The sequence below is a fragment of the Gavialis gangeticus genome, unplaced genomic scaffold (genome assembly GCF_001723915.1).
Source record: "Gavialis gangeticus isolate Ggan-Ray unplaced genomic scaffold, GavGan_comp1, whole genome shotgun sequence".
NCBI lineage: Eukaryota > Metazoa > Chordata > Crocodylia > Gavialidae > Gavialis > Gavialis gangeticus.
Window position 1 is genome coordinate 29,148,485 of NW_017729006.1, and position 25,472 is coordinate 29,173,956.

General features: G+C 40.6%; 1 protein-coding gene across 3 annotated transcripts in view; it reads right to left on the bottom strand.

Moving 5' to 3' along the window:
- Positions 1 to 25,472, bottom strand: part of ELMO1 (engulfment and cell motility 1) — a 544,813-nt gene that overhangs the window by 236,089 nt on the left and 283,252 nt on the right. For 2 of the 3 annotated variants that reach the window (XM_019509059.1, XM_019509058.1), the window contains 2 exons: positions 24,644 to 24,748; positions 7,045 to 7,153 (listed from right to left, as the gene is read on the bottom strand). In XM_019509059.1, the coding sequence (XP_019364604.1) occupies positions 7,045 to 7,153; positions 24,644 to 24,748 (214 nt within the window). The remainder of the gene's footprint in view (positions 1 to 7,044; positions 7,154 to 24,643; positions 24,749 to 25,472) is intronic. The other variant, XM_019509060.1, reaches the window with a different exon arrangement.

Sequence of the window (25,472 nt, forward strand, 5' to 3'; positions counted from 1 at the left end):
ACAATCTACACCCCAGGGTACTCAAGGAGCTGGCAAGCATCATAGCCCAGCCTCTGGCATGGATCTTTAAAAACTCCTGGTGCTCCAGTGTAGTTCCCGAAGACTGGAAGAAGGCCAATATGGTGCCTACAAGAAAGGGAGGAAAGTGGAGCTGGCAAACTACAGGCCCATCAGCCTGACCTCTATCCTGGGGAAGATCTTAGAAAAGTTTATTAAAGAGGCCATCCTTAATGGACTGGGTGACACCAACATCCTAAGGGATAGCCAGCATGGGTTTGTTGTGGGTAGGTCTTGCTTGACCAATCTCATTTCCTTCTACGACCAGGTGACCTATCACCTGGACAAGGGAGAAGAGATTGATGTCATACATCTTCACTTCAAAAAAGCCTTTGATCTGGTATCCCAGGATCATCTCTTGGTGAAACTGGCCAATTGTGGTCTTGGGTTCACCATGATCTGCCGGCTGGGAAATTGGCTCCATGGTCAGACCCAGAGGGTAGTAATTGATGAAAGTCAATCGTCATGGTGCCCTATGAGTGGTGGGGTCCCCCAAGGCTCTGTCCTTGGACCCATATTGTTCAACATCTTCATTAATGATGTGGACATTGGAGTCAGGAGCGGACTGGCCAAGTTCGCCGATGACACCAAACTTTGGGGCAAAGCATCCACACCAGAAGACAGGCGGGCGATCCAGGCTGACCTGGACAGGCTCAGCAAATGGGCGGATGAGAACCTGATGGTGTTTAACACTGAAAAATGCAAGGTTCTCCACCTTGGGAGGAAAAACCTGCAGCATCCTTATAGGCTCGGCAGTGCTACGCTGGCTAGCACTATGGAAGAAAGAGACTTGGGGGTCATCATTGACCACAAGATGAACATGAGCCTGCAATGTGATGCTGTAGCTAGTAAAGTGACCAAAATGCTGGCTTGCATCCATAGATGCTTCCCAAGCAAATCCCGGGATGTCATTCTCCCCTTGTATTCAGCCTTGGTGAGGCCACAGCTGGACTACTGCATCCAGTTTTGGGCTCCACAATTCAAAAAGGACGTGGAGAAGCTTGAGATAGTCCAGAGAAGAACCACGCACATGATCAGAGGTCAGGAAAACAGACCTTATGATGACAGGCTGAGAGCCATGGGGCTCTTTAGCCTGGAAAAGCGCAGGCTCAGGGGTGATCTGATGGCCACCTATAAGTTTATCAGGGATAACCACCAGGATCTGGGGGAACGTTTGTTCACCAGAACGCCCTTGGCATCAAGGGATGACAAGGTTGAACGGTTATAAACTACTGCAAGACCATTTCAGGCTGGACATAAGGAATAATTTCTTTACTGTCCAAGCCCCCAGGGTCTGGAATAGCTTGCCATCGGAGGTGGTTCAAGCACCTACATAGAATTACCTTCCAGAGTAAATTGGATGCTTATCTTGCTGGGATCCTATGACCCCAGCTGACTTCCTGCCCTTCGGGCGGGGGGCTGGACTCGATGATCTTCCGAAGTCCCTTCCAGCCCTAATGTCTGTGAAATCTATGAAAAAGTGATAAGCAAGTTGTCAAGTATGTTCAAGAAAAGAGAAAGGAGGAAATGTCAATCACCTGCAAAGTGATTCAATTCGAAGTATTAGAAATAGCAAAGGAATTGAACATTCCCCTTCAAAAATGCAAAGTAAGTAGTGGGTGGTGTATCTGAATGATGCGACTGAGATGAAGAACATCACTTGCACAAAAGTTACCATCAGATTGCAGTAAAAAACTTGTTGAATTCCAGTGGTACGATATTGGTCTATGCAAAACTCATCCTTACCTGCTGAACTCCAATCTATTTTGACGTGCTAAATAATGTCACCATCCATGAAAAGGTGCACAATCCATAATTATGAGAAATATAAGAAATGAAGAGTCACAAATTACAGTGATGTTAGCAGTATTGGCAGATGGGAGAAAATTGCCACCCTATATGTTTTTGAAACACAAAACTCTGCCAAACTAAAAACTGCCACCAGGAATAGTGGCTAGATGCTAGGAATAAGGACAGATGTCAAGCGAACTGATGAATGACTGGTTAGATGTTATGTGGAAATGGAGACCTGGGGTATTGCTAAAGAAAATAGGAGTGTTAGTGTCAGATTCAGCGAAAGGGCATATAACACCCTCTGTGTTAGATGTAAAAGCAGAAATTTGGTCAATGAATTGTGATCTTGTAGTCATACCTCCTGGTATAACATCTCAACTCCAAGTACTGGATGCCAGTGAATATGCTCTTTAAGGGCCATTTTCAGTATCAGTACCGGGACTGGATCTTGGCAGGGAACTATGTGCTTACACCTGGTGGGAAGATTAAGCCAACCATAGCATTGCTTTGCCAATGGACTCCAACTTCTTAAGGAAGGATGTCTTCAGAATCCATTACCAAAGGGTTCAAAAAGTACTGTGTATTCAGTGCCATGGATGGAATTAAAGAAAATGTTTTGTGGGAAGATGAGAGAGAAGATGAGAACAGTGAAGAGTGAAGATGCATGCAAAAGTGACTGGTCCTAAATTGCAGCATCTAAGAATTGTAGCACTTCCCAGGTTCTGGACAGAACCTAATATAAGTTAAGATAATGTTTGAATTGAATTGAAGTTGATGTTGAACTTATAATTTACTGGTATTGCTATAGTTTTTGTCAGTAGGTCTGGTATAAAAATAGGTATTGGCTGACTAGGTATAAAAACAGTAATAATAATACCAAAATTATTTTAAAAATACCAAATTATTTTTTTCTTGTGTGGCATCTAAGGGGTTGACTTAAATTCAGGGTCATCTTATATTCAAGTAAATATGGTATTATTAGAAACTGGATACCATATCTTTGAAAATGACATATATATACCCAACATAAACAAAGCACATTAAAAGAATGTACATACATATATACATACATACTCAAGATGCAAGGAATGTTACATCTAAGCTTGCCTAGGCCACCTTACCCTGGCCCCTGTGGGTACACACTATGATGCGGTCTCTAATTATGCAATCACTTCCTGGACTAGACCCTTGATTGGTATAAACTGTTCAGTTAATTGATGCCACTGGTGCTATTCTGATCTCCATCTACTGAAGAACTGATTCTTTGTTTTTCAATATTGGACTTTGGCTGCTTGCTTAGCAAAGAGACTTGCACAAACTCAAACTGGGTGCACAGTATCTATTTTCCAACGAGATCATTATTTGGCCAAAGCAAAATCAAATTTCATTAGAAAATTTAAAAGGTAATTCCTTTCAGCCATAGCTATTTTTGTACAAATGGTAATTTTTTTACCCCCACACATTTAAACTATAATTACAGCTCAAAAAAAATTATGCCTTTTTTATTTTTAAGATGACAACAATGTGTTCCCTTTATACACATATAGGCTGATTTTTTGAAGAAAAAAAGAAAAATCTTTTTTTGCTCAAACTTCACTCCCTCATGAACAAAGGAACCCCAGACATTGAAAAATTCAACTCAAAGTTGTAAGCCTTCAAAATTGGCAAATGTCTCAAATAAAGAGTACCACACAAGGCAGTGGCCATTATGAGCCAGTGCCTTGCTGCCCACTATGCCCCTCTACATGTTAGCTCCCATCTCAAACACTCCCATTCAATCCTAGGACATAGGAATGAAAGGGACCCATCCTGCCTGGACATTTAATCCATTCCCCCTGCTTCTAAGCAGGATCAAGATATTTGTCTTCAAACTCTCCAATGAAAAAGATCCCATGACCTCCCCACGTAATCTATTCCAGTTCTTAACCCTCCTTATAGATATTTTACACCTATTACTGCCTAGCTTAGTTGTGGGCGACCCATGGACTGGATCAGGTCTGTGGCAGACTCCATTTCCCAGAAGCCCCAGTGGTGATGGCTCATTCTGGCTGCCATTACTACATCCAGCCCCACTGCCGAAGCACCACGGCCCATCCGACCCACACCCATCACCAGGACTGGGACCCATGCAGGCAAGGCTGGGCACCTGGGATGGGCATGCAGCCAGGAGGGAGATGGGCAGGTGAAGCCAGGGTGGTGATAATGTGGGGTTGGGGCAGGGGCAGAGCCATGATCTGCTGCCTTCAAAACCCCGCAATGAGTATAGGTGCCATGGGCAGGGGTGTGTGTGGAACAGATTGCCACTCTGCCATGACCTGGGTTCCACGCTGTCACCACACCAAGATCCTGGCCCTGGCCTTGAAGCAGCTCCCCATCCAGCCACATGTCCTTCCCCTGCAGCTCTGACCAGTCTCCATGAAGACCCCAGGAGTGTGGGGCCGGGTCAGGCTGGGGCAGAGCCCCAGTTCTGCAGCCCTGCACTGTCATGACCCCATGCTCCTAGGGTCTCCATGGAGACTGCCTGGGAGCCACACAGGCAGGGGGCTGCTGGGAAATGGAGTCCAGCCACCAGCCGGATCTGCCATTTTGCCTACCCCTGGCCTAGCCAGTCTCCCTTAAGCTTTTTGCCAGCTCGGACCCCTCAATACTTCCTCTCTTCTGTATTTTTCCTTTTCCTGAAACATTCTCCTATCAATATTTATCAAATGGATGCATGCTTTTTTGAAAAATCTCTCAAAATATTTAATTAATTATTATTAAATAGCTTTTAAATTAATGAAAAACTTGTCCTCTTTCTGTTGTAATGCACCCCACCACCACCACCTCTAAAAGTTTTTTTTTAATGCCCCATACCTTTAGACTGCTTTGGAGTGGTTACAGCACAGTTAGGAGGAGCAATAATAGTGCTAACAGTCACTGATATTATTGCACATGATTTTTACTTGCAGTTAGAAGGCTAACAACTGCATGTGACAAGACTAAGGTACAGAATGAGAAACACCATCAAAACACATGCAATGTGCTTTTCCCAAAATTTAAAAAGCAGGAGACTTTGCATCAGGAGCGGTACAATAAAAATATGCAATAGCCATCACCAGTAAAACTGTTTGCGAGGAGACACTCACCTTCTATCTCATATCCCACTCCCATTGTTATGTATTTTTAGTACGTCTAACACAGTCCCTTCATTAAACTCCCTTTAGTAAACTCTTCATTTACTATCCCCCAATCTTGTATTACTGATCTTCTTATGGCGCGATTCAAAACTGATCACCATGCTATTCCTCTGAGTATGTTACTTTCTGAAAGTTTCTAGTAACGTGCATCCATACTGCACAGGAGATAAATTTGCCTTTGGTAAACAACTATTCTGGCCTGCTGCACTTAGAAGCATTAGCTGAAATATCACCCAAATCATACTTTTTAAACTGAGCCCCTGATATACGTTGAAGAACAAGAACCAAAGCAATACCTAAATTATTACCTCTCCTGATTTCCTCCTTTCCATTGCATCTAGGTTGGTTGCACATAACTGCAATGAGCTTAGGGACAAGGGTAGAGAAAAGACTCAATTCACAGAGATTGCAGACGGAACAGGAGCAGAAGAAATCAAAGGACAAAATTGTGCTGCATGGAATTGAAACTCAGGGCAATGTGTGTTGGCAAGGACAGTAATAGTGATAATCACCATCAGTAACTACAGTGATAGATATACACTTAGGAGTTGAATACTGCTACACTGTACTAAGAAATGAGAAAAACAAACATACATTGAGTGAGATACTATCAAGGTAGGGTGCTCAAATCTAACTGACATACAAAAAACTAGAACTCTTGGTTCCAAAATGATACCTTCTATTAGACCAACTGGAAAATGGCAAGGAAACTGTCCTTTTCTGCAAGCTTTTGGGATAAAAGTCCCTTTGTCAGGCTCTGGAAAAGTATAGGTGGTATAAGATGGTAAAAAGTCCCCATAGGTAGGAAATCAACTTCATTTTTGCACAGAGGGAGCTGAAGATGGAAGGCTGTTGGCATTTCAATTTTGCCATTTTCCATCTTCTATCTTGACATTTTCCAGTTGGTCTAATAAAAGGTATCATTTTGGAATGAAGAGTTCTAGTTTTTTGAATGCCTTTTTGTCTCAGACCAACACGGCTCCCAAGTACACCCCTGAAGCATGGAAGAGCTGAATTTTAGCCTATTTTGGATTTTAAACTTCACAGCAGAATAACAAGGAATTTTTTTTACCTCCCTGCCTGCCAGCTGACACCTACAGGGAAGGAATTCTACCTGATCAACACATCAAAGAGCTACTCAACACAGCTCACAAAGACACTCTCATGGACCCAGAGGGACGGCCTTCCATCTTCAGCTCCCTCTATGCAAAAATGAGGCTTATTTCTTAACTATGGGGACTTTTTACCATCTTGTACCATCTGTACTTTTCCCAGAGCCTCACAAAGGGCCTTTGATCCTGAAAGCTTGCAGAAAAGGACAATTTTCTTGCCATTTTCCAGTTGGTCTAATAAAAGGCATCATTTTGGAACCAAGAGTTCTAGTTTTATGTATGTCTTTTTGTCTCAGACCAACACGGCTATCAAGTACACCCCTGAAATCTAATTGAAACTTGAAATTTGCTTACTTTTGTATAATTATTTTGTCGCTTTTCATTTCATAGTTACAAGTAATTTACATACAAAGTATGTAACATTTATGTGGAGCAATAAATACTCTAAGAATTTACAAATTATGGAATTGCTTGTGCAAACTTAGATGGGAACCACAAATTTCAGTGGGACAACTCACACAAGTAAATGGTCATCAATCTACCTGAGGATGAAAAAATTATGCCACCTATTTGGAGAGTATAAATATTGCCCACTGCACCTGAAATGCACTCATCTCTGGAGAAAAGCTGGTAATCATACTGCATCAGATAGCAAAGTTTCACAGCCAGGGTGCAAATTTGCCCCACTAGATTTACATTTGATAATACCCACATTTAGTCAAAAAACAAGAAATAATATAATAACTTAGAATACAAGCAACATTCTACATATGAGCACATATAAAATAAATGCAAACCTTTTCTTGGAATTCAATGCATGCACCATTCAGTCTATTCCATAATTATCAGGCACCATATAATCACCACAGAAACAAAATTTGGTCAAGCAAACAGGTCAGACTTACGTAGTTCTCCTACTTTCAATATTTCACACAGCATCTTTGTCAGCTCAATGCTACTTCGGCCAAATGGGCATTCATGTTTGTCTTCTCGGCTACTATTTTCCAAGACAATCTAAAATGGAAATCAGAAAGGAAGTTAATTTATGCACAAGATACAGGTATTGATGAATTGTCTCTTTCTTCAGGATATTTAGTAAGCATCTGTATTAGGGGTGTAGATTATAAAGTTAATTTGTTATTGTAAACTAAGAATCTTCCTTCAAACTAGAAGTTAAAACAATGTCATGAATAATTCTGGCGGGGGGAAAAGGAAGACATCCCCCTATTCCTGTTTCACCACCACTGCCTCATGGAGCTGGTAGATTGAACAAAACACATGGAATATCACTCAATGTACAGATGTGTATTTTGGAAGCCATGTCACTCCAGTGCAACATGATACTTTTGTTCCATCTCCCTGCATGAAGAAGTTGAGATAGAAGTCAATAGCAAGAAGTTGATTTTTTTTTCAATCTAATGTTGTGGTAGGTGTAAAAAGTTATGTTTTAATAAACTGAAAGAAATGTTAAAAATAAGAATATACCTGGGTTCAGAATCTAAAAAAGGCCTACATACCAAAAATCCTATTTTAGACAAGGTAACAGGGTAAGAATTGCATCTATGGTGAAGGAAACCTTTTCTTGATGCACAAAACATTTGTAATTGTATAAATGCTATGGACGTAAGCAAACCCAACTTCAACAAGTAGTCTTATTATCTCCAAGATAACTGTGCAAAAACAACAGAATACAGAATTTGTGAAATTATGCAACTTATTTTCTTTGGGCTAGAACCTGCCCCACTCCTGCAAATCAACCAAGGATCTCATTGTCCAGCATATAAAGGTATTCTCTATAAATATACCATGGAGTCTGCCTAAATTATGAGATGCTCATTTCTCATTTTGAGTACAAGACAGGGAAGACAGATTAAGGACTGAAAATGAAAAGAAAATAATTCAAAGTAGGTTCTGTACTAAGCATTGGCTTTGTGATAAAACCTCTCCTACAAGCTTTAACAAAGAAACAAAGCACATGTCCTGAACAGCTGCTGCATGGCTAGAGGAAGAAATACTTCAAAAGCAGATTTTTCTGAAGTACAATAGGACCTCAGAGGCCCTGTGAATTTTCTTCATAAACAGGTGTTTATCTGCTGTACTCCCCTTGGTAGCGTTTTCCCCAACTCACTTTCCCACCCAATGCATCTTATCTGTTATCTCCCTTGTTTGAAAAGTCTTCTTTAAAATAGCACGGGGCAGTTTTTTAGCCTTTTCAATGTCTCCTGGTGTGGCAACTGCATCATGCCCCTGACTATTTTTGTCACAAACCCCAAAAAAAGATGTTCTTTCAAGAAATGAACAAAAAAGCAGTTGCTTCTCACACAGACCCTTCAACACAGAAGATAGAAATATACCGCCTATACAGCATTTTTCGTCAGTAGATCTCAAAGGGTGGAAACAGGGGCCGCCTTAAGTCACCTTTCTCCTGACCTAAACATTTTGATGGGAGCACAAAGGCCAAGCAAACAGACATCCACACCCCATGTCATACCACAAATGCCCAAAGTTTGTGGCCACGACAAAAGGTTTTTAATTTGTGCTGCTATTTAACAGCAGACCTCTGTTTATTTTATGACACAAGAGCAGTCGCAGTTCTGAGCTGCCAGCACTCTGAAGGCATCCCACCCAGGTAGGTGCTCTGGGGGCTCAAAGTGCCCAATCCTGCACATCCCAGTAATTCCCATGAAGGACTGGACCCCTAAAGACTTGGGAGCACTTACCCGGCTTTCCCCCTCTTACATAGATGTGCCCCTGAGACTACCCAGGATGCGTCTCCATAAGCAGGAAAAGTCTAAGATTCCCTTCTTACCAAGATGCATCTCTGGGATATTTGGAGCATGGCTCCTTAAGTGGTGAAACCTTGAATTTTTCTGCTTATGGAGATGGACCCTGGAAATCCCAGGTGCATGTCTCTAAGTGGGGAAAGCCAGGCAGGAACTTCCTGGGCTTGTGGGTTACAGGACTGGGCCCCTAAAGCCCTGTCTCGCCTCACCAGGAAGGAAAAAAGGCAATGTGCATTTCCTCCAATAAAGTGGATCATCTCCAATGCTGGGACACATCCCAGCCCAGCTGATATGCTTCATTTGTCAATGTCCTTTTCTAGCCAAGGTGTCTTAAACACTGAGAAACCATAATTACTCACTTTTACAGATGGAGGAAGCAGAGGTACAGAGGTGTGACTTGCCTAAGGTCACCCAGTCATGAACATGAGCAAAATACTCGTCTTTTAAGCACCAGTCCAGTGGTCCAGCCCCTTAATCATACCACTTCTCTGAGTATGTTCACAAACTTGCATGTTGTAAATTAGCATCTTTTCTACCTTGGAGAACACATAACGGCAGCAGTCTCCCTATGCCTGGCGAAGGGTGTTTGTGCTCAAAAGCTTGCAAAGAACTTTTCCCCAACTATTTAGTTGGTCTAATAACAGATATCACATCTACCCAAAGAACCATGCCTCCCTCAGACAAGTGGAGAAGGGTGTATATGCATACATACCATATATGAATATAAGGCAAGAATTCAGGGATTAAATCCTGGCTCTGTTCAAGTCAATGACAAAAATTCCACTGACTTGCAGGGAGCAGGATTTCACTCTTGCCTCCTACCTTAAAGAACATCTATCAGTATGACCTTGCGCTCATAGAAAATTAAATGTACATATGAAGAATGAAGCCAGAGAATACTATAGGACAATAAACCCTACATTTCATTGATTATATTGGTTCTTATTAAGATTTCTATAGAACTCTATGGATTCCAACCCTAAATCCACAAGAAGGGACCCAAGGTCATATAAAAGAACTCTCCCACATCCCTCCAGGCATTCAGACTCTTTTGTTTATGACCCCTAACAGGACTGAGACAGTATCAGTGGTACATAGGAAGAAAGGCAGGCAGTCTCTTGGCTACTGAGTGGTTCAGTGCTTTGCCTAGTGGAATTACTTTTTATGCTAAAAGTTGGGGTTTAAATTACATCTAATTGTTCAGTATAATACCTGGATAGCAGCTCTACTAAATCAAAGAAACACCCCTGCAATTTCTTTTTTGCATTCCTATAGCCACCTTTCAGGAACACGTGAACACCTCCACTGTGCACTGAGGATGAGTCATCCTGCTTTAGAGATCTTTGCAACGGAAAGTACTCCACTCCCTTACCCAAGTATAGGAGTCGTGGTAGAATGATGCAAATAAACTGCAACGCTATGTCTCACATCACTGAAATGACTTATGGGTTTTTTTCTTCTTCTCTTATAATACAAAATAAAATCTGCATAAGTGAGAAGGGGGGGCACTTCTCACACAGATTTAGAAACAGCTAAGGAGAGCAGGTAAAAAGATGAATGAGGAGGCAAAATGAAAAGGGGGGAGGAAGGGCATTGTTCTCAGCTATATCACTGCTCTTGGAAAACATGTTTTGTTGAGCTTCATATTAACCCAACATATTAACATTTCATGAGTGCATAAATATTCAATGGTGACACCATATATGCATATAAGGCAAGGCACAATTACCACAATCAATAAGAATGCATGAAAAATAGTTAAGGTACCGTGTAGTACTATCCAGCAAATTAAATGGCAATTTGAGTAATCAATATGAAAACAGCTGTAGAATGCTCTTCTTTCTACCTCCATTCTAGCATCCATCTTTTCACATGCACTGTGCAGAATAAGGAAGGCATGACACATACTGTGTTTTTACAAGCAGAGAAGATGGAAGAGGCTTTACCAAGCTAAATTTGTGGATGCAAATTTTACAGTTACAGAAACTGATCTTTTAGAGGCACTGATTACTGTAAGTGTTTGATTTTACTACAAAAACAGGAAGAAAAAATTCCTCATTCTATACATTCTTTAGTATATTCATAATACACTTTTTATGGATTAGCAAATCTTTCCCTGCTGCAAAACAGAATGCTATACATTCTGTTGATAATAACTTTATTTTATCTTTGTTTCCCTGATCTTCCTGGTTATGGCAGCAATCAAAAGAGTCAGACAATAAGCATGTTTGCTTAGCAAGTTGCTGAAAATACCAGCAAGGAAAGAAAGCTCAGCTGTAACAACCAAAAATATTTCTGCCTCAGTATTTGTAATCTTGTCTGATACATGACATTTTTATGGCATTATTATTACAAGAAAAATTTAGTACTAATGATGTCACCCACCCCACTTAACTGCTAACTGCATCTTCTCTTGCCTCAATCTTGACCCTGCATTATCTGGCAGATATCTCCTTTCACTGTCTGATTATACCTCCACCAATATTTACTTGTGTGAATATTTAGGATTTGCTTTGCTGTTGCACCTGTAGGCCTCAGTCATGCTTTGGAGGTTTCAGTGTGGTAGGTGCTGAACACCCATAGGAGTGCTATACCCTGACAATTCTGGTCTCACAGTCCCTTTGATCACCAGCTCGCATGCCCCCCCGATCAGCTACAGAGACTGAGAGGAGAGAAACTGGAATGAACAATGCTCTAACAACAAAAAAAGGCAGAGGGAAAAAGAAGTCGCAGTGGAGGGAAAAAATGGTGAGATCAATACAAAGGGGAAAAAAAGAGAGACCAGGGCAGAAAAGAACACTAGAGAGAAAAAGCAAGCCCAAGAAACTGGAACAGAAGAAGAAGTGGGGTGGGAGGGAGATGGGGAGGCAGGGAGAGCAAAAATAAAGTGGACGGGAAAGAAATAACAAAAGGTAGAAAGGGAAAGGAGCATTGGTGGCAGTCTGAAATACAGAAGAGAGTACAGACAGAAAGAAAGACAAAAAACATAAGAGAAATGAGTTAAGGAGGAACTGGAAGGACAGTTGAAGGGACAAAATAAAGATAAAAAGGGGCAAGAGGCAGCAATTTTTAGGGAAGCAACAATACATTACAGCCAAGGAAGGAAAAGGTGTTAGAGAATATTGTTTTTTTCAGATTGGTCTCCTACTACTTTGTAATGTTGAGGATTTTTAAAAACTATTTCTGCTACGGCAATTACCATTCCCTCACCCTAATTTTGAATCCCAGGGAGGCGGTGGTCACAGGGCCTGAACAGTGGTGCTCAGCCTTTTTTGCCTGGTGGGCTGGATTGGCATTGCCCGATCCATTCATGGGCTGGACCCAGGAGGTGTTCCCAATCTGGTGCATGGGAAGGCATGGCAGGCACCATCTGGCTGCATGGAGGCGGGTGGGGGCAGGCTGTCCCCACAGGGGAAAGGAGCTTGACCTGACCCTATGGGAAGGGAAGGGTGCATGGCCAGCTCCCAAATTAGCCCTGCAAGCAGGGAAGGTGCTGGTCCCAGCCTTCCATAGGGGTAGGGGGAAGCTTTGTGGGAGAATCAGGCATAGCCAGGTCCAAACACAGGCCTGCAGAAAGGGAAAGGGGCACAAATCCAGTCCTGCTGGGAACAGGGCAGGGAAGGGGGCATGGCCCAGCCCCAGTCCAGAAGCAGGGAAGAGGCATGGCCCTGTCCCATGGGGGAAGGGGTTCTGGCCTGGCCCTGACCTGCATGGTGCTTGGAGTTTGGGAATTTGGTAGCCAGAGCCAGACACTTGCATGGATGAACTGGACAGCCATCTGGGCCCAGATAGAAAGGGGAACCAAAATGGTAATTTTTTTTCCTGTTGTCTGATTATTATTATCATTATCTCTGAGCCCCATACTAAAAGTTTGCCTGGGGCTGCCAGGAGTCTAGGTACAGTACTGTTGGTAGGGAGGAAGGTGGCCAACTTAATGACCCCTGCTCCCTGGCTGCCAAATGTCCTAACCCCTGGGGAGCCCTGTGGATCATTAACGATGACTCTGCAGGCTGGAGGTTGAGCACCGCTGAGCTAGAATATTGGACTGATATTTGAAAGATCTTTTTTGGGTCATGTTCATCCAATGAGTGACCTTAAAAAAGTCAGCCTGTGAACTTCATTATCCTTCAGTATACTTCAATTATCCCCATCTGTAAAAGTGGGTAATTATGGTTCTTCACTGTGTAAGACACTTTGGGCCCCTCTACATGTGCAGGGAAAGACAGGGTGGAATCTAATGCGCAATTAGATTCCAATTATGCCTCCTGGCATGCCATGCATACATGGCAGGAGGACTGATTGTGCATTAAGATCCCATCATGCCTCATCACTGGTGCAGGGGGAGCTGGGGATTGAGATCCTCAAGTCTCCCTGCACCAGCTCCCACAGCTGCCCCATAGCAGCTCACACCCCTCAAGGCCCACAACAGTGGCAGCATTCTCCTCTTTGCTCCCACTGTGAGGCCTGCAGCAATGCTGGCTATGGTGCTTGCAGCAGGAGAAGCACAGGGGAATGCTGCTGCCACTGCAAGCCCTGCACCTCAGAAGGCTCACAACAGGGGCAGGTTTCTCCCTGCTGCAAGCCCCACAGCCAGGGGGGCTTACAGGGGGGCAGCGTTCTCCCCACTGCAAGCCCCACAGCTGACAACACTGCCATCATTGCAAGCTTTCTTAGCTGCGGGGCAAGTGGTGCTCCTTGTGGCAGGGGGACCCTCAGTTTTGGGGGCTCCTGGCCACCAGGGAGCACCTAGAGATGTGTTCAATTAATGACATAATTAAAATAAGCAACAAAGTTAATGCACATTTTTTGTGGAATAACTTTGTAGCTTTTTGCTTGTATATCACACTTAAGATGTGATTGCTTGGTTAATAGTGCCTTACATGTAATGTGTAGAGGGAGCCCTTTGAGATAGCAAAGTGCTATAGAAAAAAGACTTAGATGGTATATTTCCACCTTCTTGGTTGGAAGGTCTATGTGCAAAACAACTGCCTTTTTGTTCAATTCTTGGTGGAACGTCTTTTCCTGTGGTCTGCTTATTGCAAGGTTTCGTAATAATTAGTAAACAAAATTAAGGGGTGTCAGAAAGAGTAATGAAGGCATTGTCAACATTAGGAAATGGCATCATTTTAGCTGCTGGTCCACAGCAATGGGCTTAGCTGACTTGGTGCTGGCCATACATTTGACTATGTATGCTTGCAACTAAGACTTGATCAGCAGAGAGGGCACAAACAGATGACATTTCCACCAACAAAATTTGCATCAGATTTGTTCACCAACAGAAATCGCACTACGATCTACAGCGGACAGAAATGCAACTACCCTAAAAGTCACTCAGACTGTAGGTTTCTATTATTGTCCTTAACCACTCAGTGACAAGGGAGCAAGCAACAGCCTGTTTATCTGGGAACCAGTAACCCAGGATAAGATAAAAACAGACAAAACCTACACCAGTGTAACTGACCAGCAGTCAAGTACTTCTTACCTCTGATTTTTTAGGGTCTATTCTCCACCAGTTTGGGCAAACTTTCTCTAGGGTTGGGACTTGTTATCTGTCTGCTACATTTTTATCCTGGTAAAATGGTAATGGTGATTGTACCAATGTAAAATGTCATTTGCCCATACCCTGAGCCAACTACACCAAAGATGTAAATGCTGTCACAGTCTAAAAGGACATTTTTTCCCCCAGCAATTAACTTAGGGCTTAAGAAACTTGTAGAAAAAAATATATTTTTCTTGGTACATATGCCTTTCTGTATATCCATTATGCACACACTTTACAGTATATCATAATCAATAAAAATCTTCATTACATCTGTGCCCAGATCCCCTAAAAAAACAAAACACAAAACAAAAAAACCCTTTTACAAGAAATCAATACTTGCAGGAAAAAGTCCAAAATTTCAGAAATCATACATAATAAAAACTCAAGTTAGTGCCAGATCACAGGGAAATAATGTAGTCTCTGGCAACAAAGAGGAAATAAAATTTTGTCTGATTTGCTTTACAATGGTTGCAGGAAACTTTACATTATGTCTGTGCGATTCCTAGCTGAATTTTCCACTAAGCCCATTAAGTTGAAGAACAAGATATAGTTCTTTTTTCTGAGACAATAGACTCAATCAAATTTTTTCACTATATAATTTCATGATCTTAAAAACAACACTAAACTTAGCCAAGATATGCCCCAAAACAACTGCTGGTGTATTTCTTAGATTTCTGCACCAAGCTTTGAGCTAGATAATACAACAGAGATTGATTACAATTGGGAAGAAAAAACAGAGTCAAAGATGACAAGATCCACTACAACTATACTTATAGTGAGTCCCAAAGCAGATGGATTTAACAGGCTTCACTGCCTGTTAGAAATTAGTATTTCTCTAGACTTCTTTTACAGTTTTGTACCTGCTTTGATCCTATACCAAGACTTGCTTCTACTACAATCTGTGATAGGCAAATTTCAAAATATTCTGGGAGTTGGTTAAGATAACAACATCCATCTCCCTAGATCCAGAACAGAACAATTAGGGAGCATATTAAATGTTAAAAGAAACCTGATGTTATTTTGTCTTGTCTTCTTTGTTTTTCCATTTTTTTATTTTCCTTACAGTTGGTACATGATGGGCTTTTCCATAAGTCCTGCAGTGTCCACTGAGTTCTCTAGAAGCAGCATTTACTACTTGAGAAGAATAAGAGATCATAAAAAGACTAAAGTTTCTGCCTTTCCATTTTCACAATGTTCTTGTTATCAAAGGCAGGCTATTATTATTTATTTATTTATTGTTTTTAGAGAAGCCCTAATGTCTTTCTAAACTTGTTCCTCTACCCACTGCCCCCTCTAAACCTTTCCTGCTGCCTTCTCTGACCATGCTTTCCTTGGTACTTGTCCCATGGCTCTCTCTCTCTCTCTCTCTCTCTCTCTCTCTCTCTCTCTCTCCCCCCCATTCTTGTGGTCCACATCTTTCCTTCTTTGTCTTCTACTGTGTGTTCCTGTGAAATTACATAAATTCTGAAAAACAAAAAAAAAGCAGATACCGCCTCCTAGAGAAAAGGATTTGAATCACAGCCACTGATTCTAAGCTAGAGCAGCTGGAGAAAGGAGTTGAGGTCTCCGATTAAAAGGGCAGAAACAAAGAAAGGCTGATCAGCCCTCAAGGAAGCAGAGCCTTTGACCACCATAGGGGACATAACTAGGGAGGCTTGCTTTGAATGAATAACAAGTCCAATTTAAGGGGTATGCTTGAGCAGTAATGTGAGGGATCATCCTACAGGGATACTGGAAACAGAATGTCCAGGTGGATATAGATGTACTGTGCGAAGGCTGCCATGCAGTCAGCTTCTTAAAGGAAATGTGGTGAAGCAGAAGAATGCTCAAGACAGGTGTTTAAAATGGGACAGCTCTAACAAAAATAGAATTGTGTCACTGCACTCTCAGCTCTCCAGCATGCGCAGCTGAGACCAGAACAAGAAAGTGGTGGAGAGTGGGAGACCCATTCTAATAAGTGAGGGAATGAGTAGGTAAAATAGCTTTTTAAGGTGAAGAAGAGTCATCTAAAACCTTGAGAAATGTCCACAAAAAAAATAGATAACAGAAAAATAAATAAAATGAAGATGAGAGGAAAAGAGTAGACAAAAGCCAATAGTGAAGTGGACTGAAGACAGCAATAGAATCAAAAAGGTTGGGAACTACTAACCTAGAAAACAGGCTGTATATATTAAATCATATTCCCTAATGTGATACAAGAAAAAATGCATGCAATAAAGACTGCTTTTCTTACTGACTTGAACAAATTGTAAATACATTGCATCCCTTTCCAATTGTTTTTGAGGGGGGGAAAAAAAAAAAAATCAAAGGAATCGACCTGAATTTTACTTTGAGAAACTGCTCTGATTATATGTTGGACTAATCATGTTTGATCAGAGTGGAATGAGTAGGCACAAGGAGACTTTTGTGAATTGGCGGAAGGATGTGGAGGCAGCCTCCTATACAACAAATGTATGGGTTATAAAATATACAGTACACAGTCTGACTCAACCCATTAAACTTATGAATGGTCTTCATAGAATGTCAGCATAGAATCTTCATCTGCATCACTGTGGCTCAGAAATGACACCTACTCCTCCACATCATTTCTGAAGGCTCAAAGAAGAAAAAAGAAAAAAGTGACTCAAGTAACAGCTTGCCAGAAAGATTACATCTGTATTACTGCTATGTGTGAATACCTGAGTTGTCAATTCACTGGCAGTTCCAAAAAACAAAAAAAAATAAGGTTGGCCCAAAACTTAAAGTTACTGAAATGTTCAGCAGATGGGAGGGCAGGGGGTGGGGATCATTTTGAATGAAAAATAACGTGCCACCTTGATTTGGGGCATTTTGACCACTTTTATGAAAAGCCAAGGAAATCTAGAAAATAAAGGCTAGCTTTCACAATGAAATGATGATAGGAACGGCCTCCTCAGATCCAAATGATTCACCTGGACATTAAGCCACTGATCTGGTTTCTAACCCTCCTGCTGGATTTGGAACAGAAACTTGGACTCAGATTTCCTATTGCTCAGGATAAATTTTATATTAAATTGACACTGGATAAAATACCTCAACAGTTACTGGAGCAGATGCTAGAAACTCTCTCTTTTTGGTCTGATAACTATTGAAGTATAGCAAGTAAAATGGAACAATAACAGGGGGACTAAGAGCACCTAGAAAAGCCTATTGTATGGTGAGCAGGGCAGTCTCCTGAGAGCAGTGAAATGCATTTGGACTTTAACAGGTAGAGGAAGAAACTTAACTGAGGACTCTCAAAACCTGGATCTACCCAATAAGCTTGTAGATAAAAGAAGGGTGGCATTGTGCCCACCATTTGTAGTTAAATACAAAGAACTTACACATACATGCATGCACCCCCCCCCCCAAAGTTTGTGGAAGAGCAAGATTGGGCATTTACCTCCAGGAGGTGGTTCAGGACAATGAATCCTGAGTGAACAGGAGGTGTCTCCCTGAAGGTCAGAGCAAGATGCTTACGCCTCTGACTTTCCTGCCAGATACCTTACGTATGTCCCAACTCAGAGTACTGGTTGTTGTGAATCCAGTTCTGAAGCACCTAACTCTTCCCAGGTGTTGTATAAAAAAATCCAGGTATACAATTCAGGTCTGTAGTAAGCTGCCCCTAAAAGTTAGGCACTGCAAAGTTCAGCACTGGGACACCTCAGTCTTTTTGTGGATTTAGCCTTAATTTCCCATCCACCAGTGAGACCTGTTGAAACCTGGACAAAGGAGACGTAGCATTTGTCTTCTACAGACACAATCTGAGCTTATGAAGCCATGAAAATCTAACTCATTATATCTAAGAGGAAAAAAATACAAACCATTTCTAAAAGCTGCACATTACCCAAAACACATGCATTAGATGAAACTTATGGATACCATCATGGAGCCAAGATCATTCTGTGATTCCACAATAGTCCCAGCTTAGGACTTTCTTCCTCATACACCCACAGTGAAGCATGAGAATGATATAAAATAAACCAGCGTATTAGTAACTGAGGATCACAAGTGATCATATTTTACAATGTCACACACGTAGGGAGGTCAGTCCATTGTATACTACTATCCCTTGCAATAGCCTACAATCATTTCAGTTCTACCAATATGCATGGACAGACTATAGGAAAAGCAATATTCCTCATTTTATTAATATTAGCAAGTATGCAATTAAGTGTATACAAATGGACACAAAGCTCTATCATTCACTTTGAAGTGTATCCAGAAGAATTATGTTTTTAGGTGAAGTTTGAATTTTTCTGACAATGCAATGGGAATGGAAAGATTAAATGAACTACGAAGGTGTGTAACACCAAAAAAAAAAAAAAAAACCAAGGAAAGGTTTCTCCATCAAGCTATTTTTTACACATCAGAAAAGTTTCAGATCTATATTACTGCAGGTTCCCTGTAAGGAAAATTGCCACTCTAATAAAATTAAAAAAAAAATCTCTGCTCTGTATAGCATGCATTTAAATGGTAACTTACAATTTTATTTTTAAAAATTAGTCAAAATTGCTGCTGAAGTGGTTTTTGAACAGGGAGGGGGAAAGAACTTGTCTGCTCCACAAGAACAAAAAGAATATCTGTCACAAAGCTTTATTCCAATCATTTGCTTCGCTGTTAACTTTAATTATACAGTATGAACTGTCCTGTAATTATGTAGCTTGGGAAACTGCCAATTTTTCCTGTGGAATGTTAAAAGTTCTTTAATTTCTTCCAGAGATTCAGTGTTACTTCCATTGGTGCATACAGCATTTATTATGTGTCTGCACCTTTTAAAAGCAGGCCCTCTGAGGATGGCAATAGATTTAAGTGGAACATGAATAACTGCTGTGTGCTTCACTTAAATCACTAATCTTGCCAAAGTAATTAATAAAAAGAAAAAAGAAAAAGAAAAAAGAAAAGCTAATTCAGCTGCAAACTTTTTTTTCTCAAAACCACAAGGTAGCTAGGAAACCATATAATCAGAGAAACCAGGGTTTATTTCTACTAAACAACCTTTCCCCCCTGGAGACCACAATCATTTTAAATGGTAAACAAATGGACAGCAAGATTCTGGAACAATTAACATAAAAGCCAAAATGAAAAACCAACTCAGAGTTTAAAAACTGAACTGGAGGAAAGGAGGAAGAGAGAGAGTTGGATATACAAACACATCGACAAAAACTTATTACAGTTATTGGAGGAACAACAGTCTTGCTGAACAGTAAGCAAGGAAGAGTGCAGAATGGGGGGAGAGGGGTAAAAGGAAGGGCAATATGACTCCAATAAACTATTGTTCAAGTTTGTTTCTAATTTTTCTCTTTCGGTAGTATGACAGTCCTGTTTTCGTCCTGAAATTCTTTCTTCCTTTAAGATGCAACTATCTCTCTTCCATCTGCAGTTGCCATGCATCACCTGGCATTCCCCTTTGTTTTAAGGTTTTTTTTGACGCAGCATATCATTCCTCCACCCTTTCACAAAGCACAAGGCCTATAAATTCTGCTCTGCCCTGTCTCAATAGCTCCATATGTTCACAGGCATGTTTGGAGAGCTTTACATGCAAGAAGAGAGGCATAAGCAAAGTATCTGAAAAAAAAAATCAGGCTAACATCACCAACTTCAGCAGCGCTGTTTCTATGCAGTTTCCCTTAAACAATGGTGCTTTTGCAAAACTGTGTGTGACTTTTTGCAACTAAGCTCCTCTGGTTACAGACATGGTTGTTCATGGCTTTGCACTGCACCACACACTTATGGTGATATGTGCATGCACATTAAATACTGGGTTTATTTTTGGCGCTTTCTGCTTTACCAGGAAGGACATGCTGAGGTTAGATCTATTTGGAGAAAAAACATGGAATTGTTGTACATGAGAGCTACTGATTTGCATTTTCATAGTACAGATGAGAAATAACCACACAGCTATAAAAATCACTGTACCCTGGCTGGCTACCATCCATTACTAATGAGAATACAGAGATCTGTAATCAGCTGAGGACTGTACAAAATGTACCCTGATTATGCAACCTGATTAGCTACTAGTCTTCCCAGGGACATACCCACAATCATAGCCAATTTAACTTTCCACCCAGGTACTCCACTTGTTACCTATAGTTTAATTCTAAACAGATTACTCATTGAGGGGAAGAAAAATTAGTCTTCCTTCAATCACGAAATGAAACTGGACACAGGCAATGTCAGAAGGCTGAGGAGGAAGGGAGTAAATAGAGGAGGATTCATTTATTGTAGCCATATTGATGGGGAGCAATAAAGTGTATTTAGAGCTCAGAGATTTGTAAAGCCACTCACAATGCTGGACTTAGGAAGAAGGTGCCATCAGTATAACTAGCACAATTTCTTGATGATATACCTTTTAATTCCCCACATCCTGGGATAAGAATCTCTCTGGCTTGTAACTTTATTTCACATCAGCTCTGGTTGCGAGTCTCAGATTGTAATTAGTCCAGGGCATGGATATTTCCTCAATGAAACCCAATGTACAGTAATTAACTTTGTTACAAAGGGCAATTTTACAAAATTTCTTCTTCCAGGACACTGTCTTCCAATCATAATGTAGGAAGGTTTAAAAAAAGCATTGGCCACAATGGATATTTTTATTTGCTGACAATTCTAAGTGCCCCTGAATGTTACCACGTAACCAAGAACGAGACTCCTCTAGACATCATAACAGGCTCCAGGACTGCAACTACTAATAAAAGTTTCATAGGTACATCAGCAAAGGCTAGAATCTTACCAAGTAAATTGGGAGGCATGGATGTGAATGTCACCTACACTCCAGTAACTCAGCTCCAAATCCTCACGTGATATCACTGAGACCACAAACATTCACTATGGGTTCAGGATGATCCTGTAAGGTGCTGAGAATAGCCCCAATCCAGAATAGTACAAGTGTACCTTGACCTTTTAAGCATGTGCATTGTGTCATTGGCTTCAATGGAACCATTCACATGCTTAGAACTAAATATATCCTTAATTATCTTGTTGGATTAGGAACATTGTGCTCAGCTACTTAAAAGACAGAGTAACTACAGGCCTCATCTTGAACCATTAATATCATAAGGAGCTTTATCATTGTCTTCAATGGGCATAAAATCAAGCCATATGTATTAAAATCTTCCTTTTTATTCTCCTTCTATCACTCTTCTTCATACCCTCCCCATTCCTTTTTGCTCTCAGTCAGCTTATTATCCTTATTATTTGCAAGGGGAGATAAAATGTATACAGCGTTGATGTCAAAACAGAAGTGCAGTTCATTAATACTGAATTTCATATATGAGGAGTTTTAAAGATTTTCATCTATAGTATGAGCATCACATTCTTCAACTCCACTTTTGTGACATTTTCTCTTAAATTCCAGAGCAAAGGGTGTGTGGGGAAGCAGAGGTATGTTTGAAGAGACAGCTGGGAATAGATGGTTACTGAGATCACATAAAAATCCATTGTAGGGTTATGACTGATCACGTCTGGCAAGATTGAAAACACTGAGGAGTGGAGTGGGTACAAGTGAGACTCAGAGAAAGGAGCACGAGAAGCCAAAGTTCAGGAAGAGCTGTGAAATAACATGTTAAAAGACATGTAAAGAGCATGAGGATGGCAAAAAGAGAAGGAAACAGGCAAGCAAGAGCTAAACAGGAAGATCCAACAGGGACCTGGGTAAGAGGAATGTGGCCTGCTGGGATAGATCAGGGTCTGTAAGTGAGACAAGGAGATGAATGACATGAAAGCCAGATGTCTTCCTATGATCAAAGAGTTGCAGCACTCCAGTTACATTCCCAAGTCTTTGATCCCAGAATTGTTTGGGCACAATGCTAACATGGTACATTGGAACAATGTGGTTAGCTGGGATGGCAGGGACAGTGTTCAAATGATGAAGGCACTCAGGAGGTCTGGGGTGCATTTCCAGAACTGCTGCAAACTCTTATGACCTGAGCAAGTAATTTAATCACCCTGTACAACAAATCCCCGTTCATTAAATGAGAATAAAATTGCTGCCTCTCAAGGTACCATGAGAACAAGTTTATTAATGCACAAGAAGCATTTGATGACCCTAATAACACAGATTATATACAAACAGGCACGCATATACAAGGGAATAATGTATACAGTGAATGCAAAGACACCTGTCAATCAGAATGGTATTAGAAAAAAAATCTACATTGCAGAATCAAGTAAAGCCATGACCAAGAAGCTGAGTAGCATTTAAATAGGGGTGAATTTGCAAACCTAGTTCTTAAGTACTTGCAAAAATGAATTTAAAGAAAAAGATGAAATTTCATGATGATTTTTATTCAGTAGCAAGAGCCTTTTTGGCAAAATTTTATTGGACCTACTTAATAATCAGGAGAGATATTAAACAAGCTTTTCAGCCCAAAATGCTTTCCTCAGGTATGGGAAAGACACAGATGTGACCCTACACAAAACACCAAATAAAAAAATAACTTGTGTTTCATTGCATTATGTACATGAAAACAGTCACTTAAGAAAGGATGATGGGGCAGTAAAGTGACGAAAAAGGGAAGTGAGAAAGGAGGAATGGCATTATGTGCCCAAAAGCTTTCTTAACACCTTTCCCAACTTAACAGCTGATCCAGTGAAAGGATATCACCAAACAAACCTTGCTTCATATATTTCCCCAAACCACCATGGCCACAATACCACTCCAGCTGTACTACTTTACTCCTACATTCAAAAAAATTGGCCTGGTCTCAGCTGGGAACAGATGCTGTGCTCCTTCAGCAAAGAGTATTTCATCTCTTAAGATCAGGATTTTCAAAAATGAGTTTATGGACAGTAGCATCCAGCTTCCAAAAACATTTCAAAGACAATGAGTATTTACTTCTCTTAGACAATGAAAGAAAATAGAATTCAACTTAGTCTTTTGGTCATTTTTTAAAGTTGATCTTTTAATATATAATAATGGTCCTGATTTCTTTTTTTTTTAAATACAGACATAATAGTCATTGCATTGCATGCTACCCCTGCTTCTTTAATGGCCACATTAGAGCTGAGCTGTGTGAGAGAGGTCTTTAAAGGGCAAATCTGACAAGTATCCTTATTGTTTCCAATTATGGTGACATTCTGCTTATGGGTCTGCTTTGGACTGGATGTCAGCATGCCCTTTTGCAAACATCTGAAGGCATCTTCTTTGAGTGACGGCTGTAGGGTAATGAACATAACTTAAAAGTTCACATTTTATTAGCACCTTTATGCACCATATTTTACAGCGCTCCCGTAAAAAAATTACCAGCAATGATTTATACATTTATTATTTTCTGGATATATTTAAAGAAGACTTCAACAGACTTCTTTCCCCATCCCCAAACCCCTTGGAACTGCACCATTTAGCTGTCCCAGCTATTTCAGGACCATTTGACTTGTGGGTCTTCTACCAAATTGATTTCCGCATCCTCTGTTCTCATTCATACTAGGAAGGCTTACTGAAGGCAAAATATTTAGTTTCAGTTAAAAATCAGTAAAACTGATTCTATTTAGATGCTGGAATTATTCCGTTATATGACTCTTTACATAAGGAGACAACATATAAACGGTTGTTACCAAACTGCCTTTAAAATAACCAATGTAGGAGGAGGAGTGGGCAGGGACTGGGGGCAGGAGCAGGGTGTGCAAAGTGAATCATGCTCCTTTTCTCCCACTTTGCCAAATGAAGTGCATCATTTCCAATGCCATGCTAGTAGGACTATCTTCATTCTTAGGACACTGTTGATAAGGTCAGTTGACAAGGTGGTTATTAGTCAAGCACTGGAGAAATTCCTACCTGCGGAGATGAGGTGCATTTTTGACTAGGTAAAGGGAATGGAGAAGAGTACAGAATCATGCTGCTATGTGTAAAAATATGCAAAAATACATACATATATTTTTATCATTCAAGCCTTCCTTCATACATCACATAAGGCACATGCTTATTCCCACCTCCCCACCTTTCTTTGTACATAATCTTCGAAAATAAAGAGTTTTTCAGATTATCTGAACCAGTTATACAAACAGTAGAACATTGACCCAAAGCTTAAAAGGGTGGTGTTTTATGCTGTCAGGTATTCTTTCCAGTAGTTAATCCCTATGTGTGGTGTCAGGATCCCATCTATTTTCCTGAAATTATGCGCAGATATTATATAAAGCATGTAAACTGGGAATCTAATCTGTTAAACGAGAAACAAACCTTACCCGTATATATGCATCCTGGTGATGCTTAGCGAAGTACAACATGTTGTCAAGGGCTAGCATTCCTGGAGGGGTCTGTGTAAAATCCATTGCTGGGTTTACATGATTCTGTGGAAAGATAATAAAGACTACTCTGTAAACATCTGTGCTAAAATTATCAATATCTACTATAATCTTTTAATAAATGTATCATAAGGCCCTGCTACACGTTCAAATTGAAGATGGAGAGAAACCAGCTACAGAGTTGTTACACATTTTCAAGCACTACTTTTACAGCTGGTTGGCTCTTTTTATCACTGGATAGTTCTTTTTATCGTGTGATAATTACTTTGCACATGTCCAGCGTAATTTTTTTTGCATGATTAACCACATAATTGCATAATATGTCATGTGTAGCAGGGGCCATAGTAAAACCCTAGGGTGCCAGTCCAGAATCAACTAAGCAATGTATAGAAATAAGATGACGCATGCTCTGAAAAGCTTAAGTACAATTATTATTTGGTGGGCATATTGATCCATCAGTTTCATAAATTTCACCTTGTAAATTTTCAAAAGCACAAATAATGCAGGAACACAAAACTTACAGTCAGTGGGACATGGGCTCCTAAGTCACATGGATATTTATAAAAATCCCACCCATGGTATCATTTTTACATTGAACATGAAATTGCAAATACTCGCACACTATGTGATGTGTGCACAGCAAAATATCTATCTCTAGAAAACATGGTTTTATATCAAAGGTGCAACGAAGAGCACAGAAAGTAACTGAGTTCAGAAGGTAACATATATAAACTGTTTTGGATCTCATGGACTTCCGAAGGTAAAGTGG